Raw genomic sequence first — 20863 nt, forward strand, 5'->3', positions numbered from 1 at the left:
TGTCCCATGAATGTGTACACCAATTGCTGTCAACACATACACTACATGTGTATCACAGTCGCTGTAAAAACCTTCAGACTGATGCAACAGTGCCAGATCTCGGCGAGCATGCATAGAAGCAGACTACTCGGTCAAAGTAAGTGTGCGGCCCTGCAATTGCTACTCATTCCACTGCTTGCAGAAGGGCCTCCTATCGAGGGTATTTTGGCCTACTACTCCACACTCGCCAGACCTCTTCGAGGGAAAAAAGGGGGGTGGGGGAGTACCCACACTTTACCCCACCACATGCAAGCTGCACATCAACTAACTCACGTAGCCATTTATCCTGCTGGGTGGAGGAACGGGGTGAATTTAAGAAACTTTCCCCATTGTTTAAACTGCCACGGCCGGGCGATTAAATCGAACTGACAATCTCCGGATTGCGAGTGCGGTGTGCCAACCGTTACTGCACGGCAGTAAGCCTACTTCACAAAGTGCTGCATCCAAAACGGAGATCTAATTGCCAGTCAGGGCTTGGCTTGGGACTGTGTGCATGGGGGGGGGGAAGACGGAGGCAGCCCACACCACTGCCCCTTCAATACCCCGCGCCGCCGTTGCCAAACAGGTCTTGGCACGCCGAGGTCTTGCTCGCGGGAAGTGAGCTGTGTGCATTTGCACGGGTGGCTGAACACTCCGGTGAGGTCTGCTCAATGATGATCGGTGCCCTCGTCGCGGTTGCTTTCAATCACGAGCGGTATATTTTATTTGTGCACTCCAAGTTGCCATCGGAGGCTGCGGGGCTGTGCTCACGTGGCGAGCGTCCCAGAGGGCAGTGCGGCAGAATCTCCGGTCGTGCTGTGCTTGTGTGCTCCCCTGCTCATCTTCTTGGTTCTTTCGGTAAAGTCACGTAGAAGGGAAATAATAAAGTAATGAAAATAAAACATGACAAAATAATTCTCACGACGTTTCGGCCACAACGCAAGCAGTCGTCCTCGGGTGAAGAACAGGTCTGTCGGAAAGACAGCGTCTTTTTTTTCTTCACCTGAGGACGGCTGCTTGCGTTGTGGCCGAAACGTCGTGAGAATTATTTTATTATGTTTTATTTTTTTATTATTTTATTATTATTTTTCTACGTGACTTTACCGAAAGAACCAAGAAGATCAATCCCTGCAGTCACGAAAGATTTAAATCGAAAAATGCTCCCCTGCTTTCAAGCCGTACTGACCGGCGTGGTGAAGTACGGTTAAAGAACTCCCACGACCCGCACAGCATTGGGAGGCCCTCATCCAGTAATTAATTGACTGCAGAGCTGTCCACGCACGTGGTCATTTTTACCGTTATATTCTGCAGAGATGAATCTGGTGAGGCGTCTTTCAACCGTCCCAGTCGTGCAGGTCTCTGTGGACCCCATAGTTTTTGATTGAGTGATGCCCACCGCCTTATGACTTTTGTGGAGAATGTGGTTCTTAAGCATCGTCAGTTTACGAGTTTACTACCTAATGGAGCTTAAAGCAGTTTGAACGCAACGTCATATTTGGATTTTTTATTCAGTAATGAAAAGTCTAATGCCAGAAATATATTGGCATGTGTTAATAACATCTTTGTTGGGTGGTGGAGGGTTAGTGACACAAATTTTGGCGTTAAACTAACTACCATAGGACCCAACCCAAAACAAATATTGATTAGCTATTGTTATTAACGCTGTATTTTAGTGAAGTAACACATTCCAGAAAAATAAATAATGTTATGACTTTCCCTAAATATTAGCATGGTTAGGTCATAAAGTGTAATTAATGAGGACGACAGGAAAATGTCGCGCATCAGGGAATATAGGTGCGCGTTTAATAACAATAACAATGCAATTTATAACACGCACAATATTTCAGGGACGTAAATGCCCGTAACCCTGAGGTGCCAAGGGCATTTTCAGTTTCATGAAAAAAAACGTGATTTTGTTGGCCGAGCTTTTGAAGGCAATCGTCAACGTGATTGAAATGAGGAGTGCAATCTGCTGGATGCAGAATGGATGGGGGGGCCAGAATTTTGTTAAAGTAATCGGGATTAATGGCACTAGTGTTGAGCCCTATCAGCCAGAAATATAATCAGCCACTCTGCAGGGAATGCTATTATATCTGGGGAATTTGTATAACGGATGAAACGTCCAAATTAAATATCTTTCCAAAATTACACTGTCCACTTTTTGGAATCCGATTAAATGTGCATGTGATTAAAATATATTTAATTATTATGCTATGTTGTGTTTTGTTTTAATTGGCTTCATAATATGAAGGAGAGGTTTTTTTTTCTTCCCAGCAGGAGAACCGAAATGATATACTGCTTAACGCTCTTCACCTTTTCTCATAAATTATTTGCCCAAGTGCAAAAGTGGACGGTGAAAATTAATATCCGTTCTAAAAAACGCAAGCCCAATTTTTTGCATGCCCCCCGTATTAATACGTTGGCCTCAGAAGGGGAAACCTCATGCCTTTTGTGGGTCACAGACATCCCGTATCCCCATGTCAATCAATCTTACAACACTTTTCCCCTTTAGTACCACACTCTTTAATAAACATTGCACACATCTACAGATCGATTCACACTTCGATGTGGAATTTGTCCAGCTCACAATGACTGCAGTGCATGCTGCATCCTTAACAGACATTGTCTCTAAGGGGATGACAAGAGTGGCAGCCAAGGACTTTATTACGAGGGTGACGGAGCCATAAAATCAGCTCGTGTTCAGGTGCTAGGTGGTATTGTTACATTGCAGGATTGTTAGAGATGGCCAACTGTTTGGTGAGGTCTTGATCCAGCTACGGATCAATCATAGCTGATGATGTTCCTATAATACTGTGATTTACAATACATCACTGATACATCCCATAGCTCTTAAGGGTCACTAGTTTCATGTAAGAATTACATTAATGATGTTAAACTTTACAGAGATGTTTGACCAATGGATTAAACAGGTAGAATTGTATAATTAGCAGTCGGGTTGTGAATTGCTTATCGATTCTTCGATAATAGTTTTTAGAATACATTCTAAATGCCGGACAATCTGATGGTGGAACCCAGTTCAATTTTAGTAACTATTGAACCGACTGGCATGTGCGAACATTCAAACCACGCGGCACGTTCCAACGTGGACCGGTCGGCAGCAGCTGTCGTCAGTCCTCGTGTGCTACGTCCAACAGACACAAAGACAGACACGCACGTGGCAGTACTTTTACATCTGTCATTGGACATTCGTATATGTTCAGCAAATAATATCGACTTTTTTTGCGTGCGATGTATTGATAACTCTTCCAAAACCGACATCAACAACCATAATTTTGAGGCAACGATGACATGCGGCTTGGGTGCACATTGTGTGTGTGGAAGTACACGTGTCACGTCGTAAATGCATTTGGACATGCCTATCGGTTTGCATAAAAGGCCACTGGCATGTTCGGGAGTTTGGGTGTCTTGCATGCCACATTTGAAATGCATGCCTCTGGTTCATAACCTCTGTCGCGGTGAATTCTTGGAATCTTCGAATGAGCCCCCACCCCCTGCATCCATATTACATTCAATATGTAATTGTTAAAGTTATTTTGATAAATTGTTAATTGATTTTGTATTATATAAAGCTAATTATAAGCCAGTTCCAGTGGTTTACTGTGGTTCAACGTAGGCCCCGATGCAATGAATTGAATGAGCTCCGACCCTGTCCAGTATCCCCCTTCCTTTTTGAAGCCGTGCCTGGGCCGCCCTCTGACTCACGGGCCCCTCTGTGTGTCATTGCACCACCTGCACACTGGATAGCTATGCCACTGCCCAGTGCATCGGAGGCCTGACTGGCATTGATTTGCTACAATAGATCGATGAGCAACATGTTTCTTACACCGTGATTGGTTCAACGGCTTTGCGCGCTACAGCAGTGAAGTGAAATTCCACCATTCACATCCCAGGTAGCATGCTGCTTATGTAGTCTATTGTAGAAATTTAACCCCCCCCCCTTCCCACTGGTTAGTGGGTGTGCGACACGTGCTTTTCATACATTCCGTTAATGTTTAGCCAGAGGGCCTGCAATTGAATTGGCAGTAGTGGGGAGTAAAAACGCCAGACCTTGGTTTTAAATTCTCTTGCAGTTCTTACTCAGAGGGGGAATTGACCCGAGATCGTGAGGTTTATTGGTGGGGGCGTCGATAGCTTGTGCGATAGGAACATTTCCAGTTGTCTCTCTACTTCAATTGTAATGAGAAACGCAATAAAATGTGTTGCATGCTGGGAAATAATGGTGGGTCGCAATGAAAGCTGCGTTCTCTTTGCGGGCATGCATGTCCCTCAGTATGGTTGTCAAGATGCAAAAAATGTGGCAGTATCCTGAGACTGAGTGAGGCTTTCTGGGTAAACAAACATAATATAATCCATAATAGAGGTAATAATTAACGAATAATATAACATCCAGATACACACCAACACAAATTCAGATACACCAACACATCCGAGACATACCATGTGCCTATAGACATACACCAAAGACACACAACAAGACAAGACAGCGTTCCCCCGTATAGCCTAAATAGACGTTGGGGCTAGTGCTGTTAGTGACCACCTCTGAAAGCCGGCATGGCACATGAAGGGATGGGTAGCCAGCACAATTCTCGTCCGCTTTTGTCTCCCTAGTGACAATGTTTATACACTGCACCAGGTTCTCATTTAAGGCTGAGTCGGTGAGGCCCAGGACCATTTAAAAAAATCTCCACACACACACGCACACCATATTCAGATATACACAGACATGCATATCACATAGTCGGGATGTGTGTATCTGAATGTGTATATCTGTTTGTATAATACATTTTTTATCGAGATTGAAAACTCATTTTTTTAGAAACTGCTTTTTGTGTTCAGTTTGTTGTCCTTCCTCCGCACCTCCGATTAGCACGCTTGGCTACTCATGGTGCGAAAGAAGTTCTACATACATACGTGTGTATATGTCTATCGTGATGTTTGTTTAAATGTGTCAGGAAGAGTTTGTTGGTACATGTGTATGTGGGGAGTGATGTTGTGTTGTGGTGATCTCGCTCCGCTGCGAACCTGGCGACTCAAACCCGGCGACCCAATCATGGTCAACACCAGTGACGATTAATTATCTGAACTGGTCCTGGGCCTCCCATAGGTCGAATCACTCTCAAATGAGTACCTGGTGCGGTGTGTAAGATCGCAACTAGGGAGACAAATCGGCCGGGTGTGGTGCTGGCCACCCATCCCCTCATCTGTCTTGTTGGCCTTCATAGGTGCTGCACACTAACAGCACTTGCTCCAACAGTCGGTTAAGGCTATATGGGGGATCTTTGTCTTTTGCACCAGGTAAAGACGACCTGCCGAGAGCTCTTCTCCCAGGTGTGCGACCTCCTCAAGCTGAAGGACCCCAATTTCTTTGGGCTCAGCGTTCTGACAAGTAGGTTCTCAAATCCGTTCATTCGTTCTCATGAACACGACATGCCCACAACATGAACACCACCGACTTGGTATTCGTAAGAAAGGATGACCGAGCGCTTGTTATCACACACTCTTCTGAGTCCAGTCCATCACGAATGCGCGCTCAACTCGTACAGTATTCATCTCTTTTTTTTTTTGGGAACAACACTGATTTTTAAAGTCTGTTGAAACACTGGCTCGGACTCAAGGATGGATCGCGAACATCTGCAGGTAACTGGTTCCAGGTTTTGTGGTCTCCGGCCGCCCAGAGACCACGAAACTGATAGGCGCATTGCACATGTTAGCTTCATCCGTGCATGGGTGTGCATAGCCACCTCGTCACTCCACTGCTGGATGAATGCCTTTGCATCCCTTGCGGGGGCATGGGAGAGGTTATTTTACCATACTTCACTGCACTGGTCAGTGCAGCTCGGTGAGGTCGGGGAGCCGGGCTTGTGAGCATCGAAGTAAAGCACAACGCCTGCTTGGCCCGTGAGTTGGTGAACAAATTTTCTGGCGATGCGTTTACCACCAGAAGTACCGTGTGTGCACAGTGGCCACTTGCTTTGTGAAACGAAACGCCTCTGATACGATTTGATGCGTTGGGGAGCGTGAGAGTGGCGTCGCATTGTCCTTGTATTTCCGCGCAAAGCATTAATATCCGAGCGGTAAAGCACCGGTTGAACGCGGGTACTACTATGAATGTGCCACCACTTTCAGGTCAATTCCCTGTACGTGGAAAGGTTCGGAAGATGCGTCATAAGGATAACGGGATTTTACACGGGTTGATTCGCGGGGGGGGCACAGATTATAGGAAGTCCAGTCAACACACGGGGCTGTCGCGTGCGTGCAATATGCTGCCCATAGCGTCCGTCGTGCAGAATGAAGCCGTGCTGCGTCGCGTTATCGGTTTGGGCAACTCGGCGCTTTCCGTCCACCCACCCTCTTTGTGCAGACAATGAACACATTTTCATGGACCTTGAGCAGAAGCTGACCAAGTACTGCCCCAAGGAGTGGAAGAAAGAAGCCAGCAGGGTGAGCACACACTCACCCACCCAGCGCGCTGACAGCGCCACAATGGCTTTCACTTCAAAAGGCTGGGGAAGAGAGGGAGGAGAGAGAGAGAGAGAAAACAGAAACAGCCAGAGGAAAGAAAAAAAAACACAGTAGAAAAAGAGCTTTGACCACCCGACTGAATGAGCACCCACCCCCACCTCGCCGAAGTAGGTAAATAAAAAAATAAATGAGCATTAAAAAACATCCCTGCTGCGTGACCAAAATGCAACTGGTCATTGAGTTTTAAAAGCATTACACTTGGGCCGTGATTAATTGGATGCTGATGTTCGTTGTGGAAGTGACAGCGGCTGTGTGTGTGTGTGTTCGAGTGTGCGTGGCGAGTGGTAGTGCAGTGGTTGGTGCAGTTCGTTGTGAACCCTGTGGGCTGTGTTTGATTTCCCACCCACGACCAACACCAGTGACAATTATCTGAACTGGACCTGGGCTTCTCTGAGGTTGAATCGGCCTTAAATGTGTCCCTGGTGTCGTGTGAAAACATCAGAACTGGGGAGACAAAGGCGGCTGGGTGTGGTGTTGGCCTCTCACCACCTCGTGTGCCATGCTATGCCTTCATAGAGGCTCTCTTACAGCACTTGCCCCAACAGTCTTTTCAATGTTACAGGGTGGATCTTTGTTTTAAATGACGACCTGGTTGAGTGTGTAAAATATCACCAATGGGGAGACAAAGGTGGCTGAGTGTGATGTTGACCACACTCCCTGCATTATGTACTGTGTATGGATGATATTGGTCGCGAAAGCCTAAGTGTTAAAATCACTTGCCCTGCCAGTACGTCATGACTATGAATATAATGAGTAATAATGTACAGCCCCACTGTTGGATGAATCCCTCCCCACACTGTCTCAGTCATGGTTTGACCATACTTCACTCTGGTGGGTGGGAGTTGAAGAGGGAGGACCCAGAACTGGTTTAGGTATTGCTTGCCTCTGATGTTGGCTGTGGCTGAGAATCGAACTCAAGTTAAGCAGGTTCAGAGCTGAGTGGGCAAACCACGGTGCCACCACTCCCCCCCCACCCATAACGGCTATTTGGAGGTCTTTGTTAGTGAGTGAGTGAGTGGTGGGTGAGGGGCTCTTGTCTTGCCCACGCTGTTTGAAACCGCCTCTCTTCTTTGCAGGGGATTGACCACTTTGGGCCGCCCTTCAACATTCACTTCCGAGTGCAATATTACGTTGAGAACGGAAAGCTGATCAGGTAACTTTGGCTTTGTGAGTCTCCATCTGTGAGGTTGTCCAGTCTATCGTCGCTAACCTTAAAGGCCTCCCCAAGTCGTCGCCATCTCTCGTGGTCCTGCGATGCAACAATTCATCCCAGCTGCTGCTGCTGCTGGACATGAACTGATCTCATTGCTCCATCTCTTCCGTGGTCATCTTCTCGGACATGTTCCCCACTCTTTGCTTGCCAATCTGTATGCGTATTGCTAACACATACAATCGGCCATCTTTACAAAGGATTCTGGTTGTCTAGAAGGGCTAAGAATCAGAAAATTGCCATTAAATGTCGTCCATGCAGTGCTTGCAATGAAACAATTTCGAGGATGTAATCGCAAACGTTGAATTGTGACTACGTCAAATTGCCATGGGGGTCGCTGGATTCATAGTGCAGTGCGATGATTACTGCACCCAATTTTGAGTAAACTGATTGAAATTGCATGACACATGGACTGCATTATTTACTTGTGCTTGTGTATAATTACTCTTTGGTTCTTTCGGTAAAGTCACGTAGGTATAAAATAAATACCTACGTGACATTACCGAAAGAACCAAAGAGTATGGATTCCTGCAGTCACGAAAGCTTCAAATCAAGATTGTGTATCATTGCCGATGCTGTCCCTTAATTTAATACAACATAATCTCTAGGCGAGTTTGTGGAGAATATGAACGTATAAATATAAAAATTAAATATATAATGCCGCCTCCTCATGTTTGCACGTAGTCTTATGGGAGTGCATCTTAATTATCAGCGGCGATGTAGGTGGAGGTGTGTAATTGTGTGACATTACTATTGCGGAGGTGTTTGCGCTTTCTGTTGTTGAGTAGACTTGCTAATGACTGGTACCATTGGTGTTAAGATCGGCCTCTGTGAAGGAAGGAGGGATGCTACTAGGCAGTTGGAGGCAGTCGCCCTCCAGCAACAATGGAGGGCAGAGAAGCAACGCTCACAACAACGAGTCGAGCGCCGGGCGGCTAAAGGACAGAAAATTGGCGCAGTTGAGGGCACAGTTGGGGCACCTGCCAGTTATTTCATTCAGTCAACTAATGGCACCTGGGTCTGTCCCGTGATCTGCCAGTTGGCATTCGACATTTCACGTGGCTTTGCTATATGCCAGGCACATAGCCTGGCATAAGCGCCGTGGAGACGTCATCGCCACTTGTTGACGAATGGCGGTTGTTGTTGTTATTGCTGTTGAACAGCTCTCTGCCATGTCTTCAGGTTGTGCTGTGCCTTGTTTGGAATTACGTTTGACGTTTCGCTCTAGGCGGTGGAAGCTTCTTTAGGAACTCTTTTCAGAGTAAGAAAGTTGCCAGCGTGCAGAGCTGCACGCGGACACATTGTGTACTCACGACCTGTGTGTGTGTGTGTCTGCGTGTTGCTTGGGTGGCTGTGCTCGGCGGTGCATGCGCAGTGACAGGGTGGCACGCTTCTACTACTACAACCACCTGAAGAGCCAGGTGCTGAGCTCGCAGTGCGCCCTACGGGAGGAGGCGTACTTCCTACTCGCGGCGCACGCCCTGCAGGCCGACCTGGGGGACTTCCGGCCTTCCAGGCACCAGGGCCGCTACTTCCATCCAGAGGCCTACTTCCCAGCATGGGTAGGTGCTGTGTGCTCCTCTGCTGGCTCGCGTCCACACACAGTCAGTTCCGCCCATTGTGAACAATACACGGTCGGTTTTTGCCGTGTCGGGCAAGGTCTACGTCCGTTGTGGTGGAGTCCTTTCATCAAGTGTTTATAGGAATTCAGATGCAACCCAAACAGCCAAGCACCGGTCATGATGTTGCTGGATGGATCAGGCTGCGTGTTCAGGGCCGTCTGATTTACACCTAAAGCTTTGTTATTTCTGAAGTCGCTTAATTAGACCGCTTTATTCACATTAGGGATACAGAGGGGAATAAAACTGCAATTTTCAAATCGAAGAGCTAAATAATTTGGAAGACCACATTTTACTGTGACGGGTCATTGGTGACTGGGCTGAGCCCATAAACTCAGCTACACTTTGAGACATGGTTTCATTGTAGGTGGCTGTAATTTGTATTTGTTGTAATGTTCTGACCCGCCCCGACTGGACTTCTGTGAAAAAGAGCTTTAGAGCTCATCAAATTCCTCCAGGATACATCAATATTCTGATTCTGCATTTGAACCTTGGATCTCGGTGGTGCTATCTCAGCGCTTTGTTTTAACCTAACGAGCAACCTGGACTTTACTAGGAGCTGCGTTTTTGAGGCTCAACTTAAACCCGAATTTGAACCCAGGTTGTCAGCATTGCCAGTTCAGCACTGTGACCCCCTCAGCCACGCAGCCACTTTGGCTGCACCACAGTAAGTGGTGCTACGACGGGATCTGCGTGCTCATCTCGAGGTGCGGCGTAAGTGCCGTGCTGTTCCCCTGACCCTCTCGGGCAGGCGAGTGCCGTGCTGTTCCCCTGACCCTCTCGGGCAGGCGAGTGCCGTGCTGGCCCCTGACCCTCTCGGCCCTGCGAGTGCCGTGCTGTCCCCTTGACTGACCCTCTCGGCTCCGCACCCTCCCTTTCGTAGGTCATCAAGAAGCGCGGCGGCGACTACATCGTGAGGCACGTGCCAGCCATGCACCAGGACCAGGCCGGAATGTCTGCCAACGAGAGCCAGCTCTGCTACATCCGCGAGGCGGCGAGGCTCGAGGATGTGCCCGTGCACTTCTATGCCCTCTTCAAGGTTGGTCATTGCTGTGCCTGTGTATCTGCCTGCTTGTTTGTGCGTGTTAGTTGTGAGGAGTGCTAGTGCAGCGGTTGACGCGCTGCGCTACGAACCCAGCGACCCCAGTTCTATTCCCACTCATAGGCCAACACCTGTGACGATTTTCTGAACCGGTCCTGGGCCTTCCCTAGGCCAATTCAGCCTCAAATTAATGCCTGGTGTGGTGTGTAAACATCGCTACTGGGGAGAAAAAGAAGGCCAGGCGTGGTTCTGGCCATCCCACCCCCTCATGTGCTGTGCCGGCCTTCATAAGGTGCTAGCTAAACCACACTTGTGCTTTTCCGGCCTTCATAAGGTGCTAGCTAAACCACACTTGTGCTTTGCCGGCCTTCATAAGGTGCTAGCTAAACCACACTTGTGCTGTGCCGGCCTTCATAAGGTGCTAGCTAAACCACACTCGTGCTGTGCCGGCCTTCATAAGGTGCTAGCTAAACCACACTTGTGCTGTGCCGGCCTTCATAAGGTGCTAGCTAAACCACACTTGTGCTGTGCCGGCCTTCATAAGGTGCCAGCTAAACCACACTTGTGCTGTGCCGGCCTTCATAAGGTGCTAGCTAAACCACACTTGTGCTGTGCCGGCCTTCATAAGGTGCTAGCTAAACCACACTTGTGCTGTGTCGGCCTTCATAAGGTGCCAGCTAAACCACACTTGTGCTGTGCCGGCCTTCATAAGGTGCTAGCTAAACCACACTTGCCCCGAAAGTCTATTCAGGCTATACGGGGAAATTTGTTTGTGTTTGTCTGGTGCTTCGTCTGTTTATGTGTCTGCCTGCCTCTATTTGCATATCTGCACGTTTTGCCTGTCATTGCTGCGTGTGGGATTTCTGCCTATCTGCTTGTTTGTGTATGGGTCTCCCTGTGTCTGAATGTTGGTCAATATTTTTGCCTCTGCATTTGGCCGGCTGACTGTCGTGTGTCATCCACTTCTGTTTGTCTGTTGTGTTGTTTTTTTGTGTCCTGCCTGTCTTCTTGTCTGCCTACCCTTTAGTTGCTGTGCCTGTTTCTTCATATGTGCTCGCTAACAGCACTTGCTCCTACAGTCTGTTAAGGCTATACGGGGGTCTTTTGTGTCTATCTGTTCGCCATCAGTAGTTGACCTGTCAAGTCACACGTATCCATGTATATGCTTGCGCTTCCCCAATGTCCACAATCTTAGTTGACCTCACGTTTGAATGCGTTTTTTCGGCAATTATTTTCAAACTTGCACTACGGAAGACTAAAGCGTTGTGAATAAATATTCACTATTCTTGATTCTTTCGGTAAAGTCACGTAGAAGTGAAAAACATATCTATATCTTGTTTTATATGTTTATTATTTTATTATTTTATTATTTCACTTCTACGTGACTTTACCGAAAGAACCAAGAATATGAATCTCTGCAGTCACGAAAGCTTTAAATCAAAATTTAAATATTCACTGTTCAGATTTTCAGTGATGTTGGTGCTCCATTTTGTTTCTAGATGGATTCCATTCATGTGTTGTCGATTTTAATACAGTGACGTCATATTAATTAATACCATATGTTGTAATGTGTTGTGTATTCTCATTCTGGAGCGATCATTCAGCTGCTGTGGTGTGAAAACATCACCACTGGGAGACAAAGGTGGCTGGGCATGGCATTGGCCACCCACCCCCTCGTGCGCCATGCCAGCCTTCATAGGTGCCCGCTAACAGCACTTGCCCGAACAATCTGCTGAAGGCTACACTTTGTCTTTGTCTCATTCCACCAGGAGAAGAAAGACGATGAACCCACATTGCTGTTAGGATTGACTCTTAAAGGTCTCCAGATTTACCAGGTCAGTGCCTAACACAGCAGGTTCAACCCCTACCCAAACACTCAATTCAATGGAACCCCGAAAATAAAATCAACAAATCTTCAACACTGCGGTGAGGAACTTGGCTGCAGTGAAAACATTGAATAAACCTGGGCGGTTTTTTGTAATATTTTTTTTAAAAATCCATGGTGGTAGTTTATATAGTGCGAGGGTGTGTGGGCCCAGGGTGGTTGGATGGTCGAGAGTCTATGTAAAGTGAACCTCTATAATGTGCAATGAAAATATACGAAGTGGGGTCAGTGCAGGGGGCTAATGTATTTATCTCAGACATTCGCCTGCTCACCGGACACTGGCCTTGATTTTAGCAACAGCGGCGTGGAAAATGTGGAATTTATATTTTTCGTGGCTGTTTCTGGTTTAGATTTGGAGCGGTAAGGTCGGTTTATATAAACCCCGGATAACATTTCAAAAGAAATGTTAGTCATAAAATATATATATACAGCACATACAGTGCGTTCACATGTTGGTCACATCCTGTTGTTTACGACCACTTTGGAAAAACGGTTGTGAGTTTAAAATCGTCTGTGGTGTTCTCACCAGTCTAGAGTTTCGTTGGGGCATGTCAGCATTCTTATGTTTACAGTTTGACTCTTTCATGTCTGGACCCCCACGGACAGCTGACTGCGTTCTCAGAGGCCTTTGTTTAGTCTTTCTGGAGAGTTCTTTTAGACCAAAGGTTGCTTTGTTGCGCCCACATTAACGAGTCTATAAATATGAATTTGTCGGTGAATATATTTTTGGGACGCGAGTCGCGTGCGTGTAGCCACGACGGCATGAGCCGGTGGAATTTCTTTCGGGCCAGGCATTCCTCGCCTGCCTTGTGGAGCAACATGATATTCATCAATAATGCTTGGCATCGGTGTAAACAGCTCTATTTTCATCTTAAGGGATGAAATACATTGGGTCTCTCCAATTGACAACGCAACGTGTGCCACGTTATAAAGGATGCTGTCTCAGCCAAGTGCAGTCCGTTCAGATTGATGCCAGATTAACCAATGCCGACTTGACGAATGGATTGGATTTCGTCCGTTTCTCCCGAACCTTTTGGGAAATGCTCATTGTGACCTCGTGCTGCTGTTCATTGGTCCAACTTCTATCACAGCAGCGTTTTCACGGGAGTCTTCAGTTATAACAATAATAAAAGGTCAAAAAGTAAAGATGCAGCCCTGCAATTGCTTTCTCAAGACACTGCTGACAGGGAGGGCCTCCAATAGATGGAGCTTTAGAGAACCCCTCTAGAGAGTATTTGGCCTACTCCTCCACACTGGCTAGATATCTGCCGGTCCAACCAACTGTGGAGGACCCATTTTTACTGCTGGATGGACAAAGGCATCGGGGCGCGATTGGAGAAACTCGCCCCCCCCCCCCCCCATTGTTTCAACTGACGCGCCGGATGATGGGATCGAACTGGCAACCTCTGGATTGCTAGTCCAGTGCTCACCATTGCAACCATGGCAGCATAATAAGAATAATGATTAAAATGTCTGTTATTTACCCAGGAGAATCTCACTGAATCTCAATGAAAGTGTATTTTTTCATTTTTTTGAGGAGCCCTGCGCATTGTGGATATTTGGCCAATGCTGTTCATGAATGTTTGCCTGTTTGGCACGTGGGAGGACAGTTGAGCACCCAGAGAAAAATCGCACACAAGGGGATATCGCTCAAAAGATCTGCACAGATTGAAGCTATAATCCATTTCTGAAATGCCACCTCGCTATGAGACGTGGCCATATGTTCCTGGACTCTGCAGAGTCAATCACGAAGATCTCTATGGAGCGGCACCTGTCACCCGAAAAACAAATGCCAGGCGAACTGATTCGAGGATTTGTCAGTTATGTCTACAAATTATTTTCCCCATGTATCACACTTTGCTTATTATAGGATTAGGCTTACTAATTGTAATTCAGTCGGTTAAGGACGATTAGGCAATGAACCCGATCACCTGCGTTCAGTTTTAGTTTCATTTATTAGGATTTAGACTGTGAGCCATTCGGCTCTTGATTTGGGTTCAACCGCAACAAACAATAACATTACAAGAAACACCTAAAATTCATTGTACACAAATCTAAACATCACATACGTAAACAATAAAATCCTACAGAAAAAGCACAACCCGTCCATGCTGCGTACAAAAAATGCCACGGTCAACTAGAGCAGTGCTTTCCCTCTGGTCCAGTCTTCACTGGCCAGCGTGGTGACAACCCCCCGTCACCTACACAGCATGGGTAACCCTCCATCCACTATTTGGTTCATTAAGAGTTATAGCTTATTTTTACGATTGCTTTATAATTTGATTTTAAGTATCAGCTTCATGCTGTATATTTTTGATTAATAGAGCTCGATAGCTCATCGGATATCCGTTTAACAGGTAGGAGGCTTTCGTGACCAATATCATTCATAATAGAGGTTTTTTGTTTGTTTTGGGTTAGATCGCGTAAATATATAAATGTGTCGATAAAACCCGCCACCACCCGACACAGCAAACTAGTAAGGGTTATCACGTAAACAGAACATGCCAATTCGTCACTAGTACAGCACACTGGTGTGTTGCAGAGCCAAGCCACAACATTTACAATCTGAGTACGACGTTCTCCAAGATAACTAAAGATTCTGAATTAATCTAATTCAGTGAGATTTAATTGAGAGATTTAATTGGATTCCTGCAGGCCAAACTCCCCGCTCTTGGCAAGTTACATCTTACCTTTCCCCATATCTGCACGTTATTGGTCCCCCATGTGCAATTATGATGTCCTGGCAGCCTGAAATACATCAGCTCTGGTCATGAGTTATTTTGCCAAATGCCCATCGCTTGTGCGGCGGTGTCACCCCTGGCGCACCCAGCGAAACAATTTGGAGGGGGGGAATTGTTTCAACGGCAGTGCAGAGTCATTAATTTCAGGAAACGATATTGATTGCCTGTCAATTAAGTTTTCATTTTTATTTTGTTAAATGTTTCTAATAAGGCGTATACATCAAGAGTGATGCATTACTTATTTACAATTTATAACATTGCAGATTTCTAAAATGGTCAATGGCTTTACGATGGCTGTCAAAAAAATTGAGTTGTGGAGTCAAATGACCCCACTCCCTCTCCCCCCCCCCGGGTACGCATCTGCTGTCGCCTTCATGCGAGTCTCGCAGTGCTCGTTTGTAAATGCACCTAGCTTGGCACAGGTCAATCTATGTGCATGGTGTTGGCCATACCACCCCTTCGTGCACCATCCTGGCCATTATGGGTGCTCGCTGACAACTTCCCCCAGCAGTCTGTTAAAGGCTACACGGGGCACATTTGTACTTGTTTTGTCCGTGTGTGCATGTTTGGGGAGTGGTGGTGCATCACTCGGTCATCTCAGTCAGTTAACCCATAACATCCGGGATTATTTGCCAGCGAGCCTTTGGTACAGCACGTGGTCTCAACGTGCACCTCGCCTGGCAGACGTGCTGTGGGATGATGTCACCATCATTAGTGGTGAATGGTGGCTGCTGTTGGCTGTTGCTGTTAGTCACGTGTCACCAGGTGCTGCTGTTGCTCGAAATGATGGTGTAAAATATACAGTCCCTTTTCATCATACCTTCTGGCTAGAGATTGCACAATAATAAGTGGAACAAAAGGGTACAGCAATGAATGAATGAACTAATTAATACGCTTGTACACAAAAACCATGCCTTGACATTTTTTGTTATTAAAAACAACATATGAAACCTGTGGCTTGCTTATGAAAGGCAGGATTGCTAAACGATGCGCATACAATAAACAGAAACGTGAATTAAGGAACAGAATTGGCAGCTGTGCACCAACGTGAATAAGACAAATTCTCCACCACGACCACCCTGTTGCTGCCTCGCATCGAAACGATAGATGATGACGATGTTTCAGGCAATGGCCTTTCTTTAAAACAGCAAAGCCAGGGCGTAGACTGACCTACTTAGAATCGGGAATTGCACTTTATACTGTGGGACGCTGGGAAAAACTGGGACACTTATAATAGAATTGATGGATTCACTATTTTGAAATGGCATGAACATTGGTCTATATGAACATATGAAAATCAGAAAAAAAAATATATTTCATGCGACTGAAGAACTGCAATATGGAAAATCAGTTTTTAATTATTAAAATTTTACCATTTATACTTTCCTCAGGTTTGCTTGATAAGCAATGTCTACTAAATGGTAAACTGTTCATATGTGAATTCAAAGCTGCTCATTGGTCAACTTTCCCAACAATCCCCAGTTTTCTGAGGGCCTCAGTGTAAAATGCAAACTCCAACTAAAAGGTCAGTGCAACTCAATTCCCTATCTTAGCTCTGAAGTAAGGCCATTGTCAGAAATGTCAGCCTAATGCAGTATATATTAGGGGCACCACGGTGTCAACATGTTAACTACCTTGCATTGTATAAAGAAGGCCGTGAGTTCAATCCCAACTTTGAAGCCTCTATATTTGGAGTATGCATACTCCCCCCATGGTCGCGTGGATTTTTCTCCAGGTCCACGTGATCAGCCACTCCATTGGGATATCATTTGTGACCAGTTCGCTTCTGAAAAAGAGCTATATGGCTCAGTGGGCCTTACCTGGTAAAATAAAAATCGTTGAGTTGATTTTATATTTTAGGCACGTGATTAGTAGCCGCAGCCATAGTCAGAGGTACTGTATACTGGATGGGGTGTGTCAGGGGGCCGCTGCCACGGGCAGACCCGGCTGAAATTAATCCCTGGATATAAGGGAGCGTTAATGATGCATCGGATTTTTTAAAATATTTGTTCTTTCGGCAGTAGATACGATGAGACAACAGATACAATCTGGAGCTCATTTGTTTTTAATTCGATTTAAGAAAAAAAATGCATTATGGCTGGTTAAATTTGCATTGCAAATTTTCCCCCTGAACGATCGTAGATAAGGCAGTGCCTGTGTGCAGCCTTTTTACTTTGCCTATGAGATACTTTTTTTTACTTTTACATGTCAAAATGCCATAATGCTGTGTGTGCGGGATTGTAATTCGCGCGTGTGTGTGTGTGTCTGCACAGGGACTGAGTGCCGAGAGCCAGCAGCTTTTGTACGACTTCCCGTGGTCAAATGTTGGAAAACTCATATTCATGGTAAGGAGTGACCGGTCGATGCCAGCGTGATTCATTAATTCGTTTATAGCAGCAGTGGTGGTGCTGGTCTCTTGGAAGCCCGAAGGAGATTTTATGTTTGAAACACGAGTGAGATGACAGACAGTTGGTAGCCAAGAAAAATACATTGTTATGACAAGAGATGTAGATCTCAGTGATGTAGTGAAACGAGAGAAGATATGTAGACGAGATATGTGTAGATGAAAGGTGTAAAATATCTAAATGTAGTCTTAAATTTGGACATAGATGAGTGAAGAGTGAAACAGACCGCATAGATAGGAGAGATTGTTACGAGATGGAGTGATAGAAGATGGTAAGAGAACATGGACATACATGGCCTTGGTGGAGGTCGTCTAATATCTATTTGGCCCTTGAGCTGCTTGGGAGCCTTCAGCGTTAACTAAAACTAAAACAGTTTTTATTTTACCAGGTAAGGCTCACTGAGCTATATAGCTCTTTTTCAGAAGCGACCTGGCCACAAATGATAGCTCAACGAAGTGGCTTATCACGTGGAAATTTATAGCAGCCGAATGAATACTCTTAAATGCACGTTTCTAAATGTGGAGGAGAATTCCGGAGGACCTGGAGAAAATTGAACGCCACCACAGGGAGAACATGCAAATTCCAAATACACAACAGGCGTCAAGGTCGGGATCGAACCCACGATTTCCTGTGTATACCAGGCAAAGTAGCTTCCATCTTGCTCGGTGCTTCCACTGACTCATGGCTTCTGCCACAAAGTGCCAAGCGGTGTTTTTTTTTTAACCAAACTACAATATATAATTCCACGGCAACGATGCAGATATTTTCTCCGGCGTAGTTAAAAGTGCTTCCTTTAAAACTATTAGTGACCTCGAGAGTGATTGCTTGTGCCGTATATATTAATTGAGGGTTGTTCCCCCACCATCCCCCCCCCCCCCCCATTCAACCCAGTGGTTTCACTTTCCCGTCGCTTAATGCCTGCCCGAGTTGGGCCTGTCTCAAATTCAAGGCTCCCTTTTCTGAAATTAGTCTCAGGTCTCCAAATACCCACGCTAATTTTCATTGTGCCTTGTGCTCGTTCAATTGCAGCCACCGCTGCCTTGTACGACTGGAGCAGTCCCCCCCCCACGTCCCCCCTGAATCCAAGGCATCAATCACCATCGCGCGAAGAAATACTGCGCACTTCCCGAAAGCAATAACCTGCACCGCTGTGCGCACACAACAACTGCGCAAAATAGTCTCCTTTTCAAGAGAGACCTGTGCTTAGATAAAATATTGTGGAGCCAAGTGGATGAATTGGGTAACCGCGTTAGGTAACTAAATACCCACAAATTGTATAACTCGACCTGTGTTAATTTCTGCAGCATGTACAGTATATATATAAAATATGCACACATGTTGGCTGAAATGTATTTTAAATTAATAAATCATAAATCCAGTTTAATAATGAAAACATAACAAGCCAGACAAAACAATACCCTCAGTTTAACACTATTCTGGCAAATCGCCCGATGATGCTGGATGTAATTACCAGCGTAAATGTGAATGTTGTGGATTCACTCTTCAAACACACCGGTGGGCTGAAGTAGTAACTAATTGGCGTTTTGTTTACGTGACAAATCCCTCACTGATTGGCCGTGTGGTGGAGGGTCTCGACACATTTATACTTACGCGATCTAACCCAAAAACCTTTATTATGAAAACAATACCCTCTCCATTGTGAGCACCTTTCCTTAAATGATTTTGACTTACATTTTCACCTTAAATAAGTTGGGCTGTTCATCTTACCATTTATTATTTTCATGACACTCTGAAATTACTGTGTACGCTGCATTTGCTTGTGCATGCATAACAAATTTATCAGAGCAGAAGTCCTTGTCATTTTAATTTCCCTTCGAGACAATGAGGTTACAAACAGGCTTTGGCTTGAGTGGGCGCAGATCAAACGGGTTAAGCAATGCTATCTCTGGATGGCACCGCAAGGTACAACGGTTGTCCTAACCAGTTTTACTGCCATGGCTTACGGTCCGAGATCTAAAGCCTCACTTGACTTCCTTGCATAAGCAATTCTCCACTGCTAAGGGCTACATCCAAATCAATTAATTGTTTTATGTTTGGTATTGAGGAACCCGCGGGTGGAGTCCGTCGCCAACCCTGAGTTCAATTCCTGACCACGGCTCTAACATCAGTGGCAAGTTACATCCGAATCTGTCCTGTTCTCCTCGCTCCCTTCTTACACCAACCCACATTGATCAGCGTGGTTAAGTATGGTTAGTAAAATTCCCATAACCGACATGGGGATTAGGAGGCCTTCATCCATTTGGTCGCTTGAGAGTGACCGGAAATTATGTTAATTTCATCGAGAAATCATTTCTGAAAAACGCAAAAGTGATCTCTCTCCTACTTGGGTAAGTTGTTTTTAAGTGACTGCGGAAACAAGCGTGTGGTTTTATAATCACATGACCATCCCCTTACACGACGTGGCCCTCCGCTTGGTGATAGCGGTTTCTTTTTACTGGCAGTGCCATTTCAGGATGTACAACGGGGATGGCGACAGCTTGGAGGAGGGGGGGGGAAGCCTTCAACAGCAGTGGATGGATCATGGCTGACATTGACGATGATGATAATGACGATCGTGCTCGTGCTGGTGCGCAGGGGAAGAAGTTTGAGATGGAGCCGGACGGACTGCCCTCGGCCCGGAAGCTCGTGTTCTACACGGGCTCGCCGCTGCGCTCGCGTCACCTCCTGCTGCTTCTCAGCACCAGCCACCGCCTCTTCATGACCGTGCAGCCGCTGCTCAGACATCTCCGGCGCCTCGAGGACTCCGAGGGTGAGTCCAGAGTTTGCGCGCCCAAAACGAACGCTTCCTGTCGTCGCGTAGATGCTTGGGAGGCCGGTCTGCCTATAGACTTACTTAGCACCCCCAGTTAGCACGTTTGGCTACGTGCGGTGCGAAAGCTGATGACCATACATTAATACGCACTTTACAACTCAAAATAATCGTTCGCATCGTTGTGAAGAGTATAAATAACAAAGTAATAAGCAGACAATTTGTCTCCTTCATATTTGTGTCTCTCTACATGAATCAAAGTCTTACTCAATCCGTCAGACGCACAGCCTTCTGGGAGTGCATAGTTTCACCAGCATCGTATTGAGACGTCCAAACTCTGGACCAGTTTTGACAACAGTGTCTCATCAGCAGAGTCAGGCTGGCTTGAAATCAATGCTCGTGGACTGCCGATCTCACGGGCAATGACCATCTGTGTATGATATGGAGCCCAAGAGTAGACCATTGGTTGGCAACAAAGATGGAACCTGTCAACCATTGTTAACTCTCCAAATATTTTAATTGGATCCCACCTTGGCACCAGTAACACATTTTTCAAAATTCAAATGAATATTTCGCACCACACGTAGCCAACCGTGCTAATCGGAGGTGTGGGAGTATATTGGTTGAATA

At 46.0% G+C, this 20863-nt stretch overlaps 1 protein-coding gene across 2 annotated transcripts in view; it reads left to right on the plus strand.

The window, feature by feature from the left end:
- FRMD6 (FERM domain containing 6) overlaps nt 1–20863 on the plus strand; it is a 38678-nt gene that overhangs the window by 6599 nt on the left and 11216 nt on the right. For both annotated transcript variants that reach the window (XM_078608438.1, XM_078608437.1), the window contains exons 3-10: nt 5335–5425; nt 6401–6480; nt 7638–7714; nt 9147–9333; nt 10274–10429; nt 12202–12267; nt 17332–17403; nt 20059–20233. In XM_078608438.1, coding sequence (XP_078464564.1) covers nt 5335–5425; nt 6401–6480; nt 7638–7714; nt 9147–9333; nt 10274–10429; nt 12202–12267; nt 17332–17403; nt 20059–20233 — 904 coding nt within the window. The remainder of the gene's footprint in view (nt 1–5334; nt 5426–6400; nt 6481–7637; nt 7715–9146; nt 9334–10273; nt 10430–12201; nt 12268–17331; nt 17404–20058; nt 20234–20863) is intronic.

The sequence above is a fragment of the Lampetra planeri genome, chromosome 30 (genome assembly GCF_965212315.1).
Source record: "Lampetra planeri chromosome 30, kcLamPlan1.2.h2, whole genome shotgun sequence".
In the NCBI taxonomy this organism is placed as follows: domain Eukaryota; kingdom Metazoa; phylum Chordata; class Hyperoartia; order Petromyzontiformes; family Petromyzontidae; genus Lampetra; species Lampetra planeri.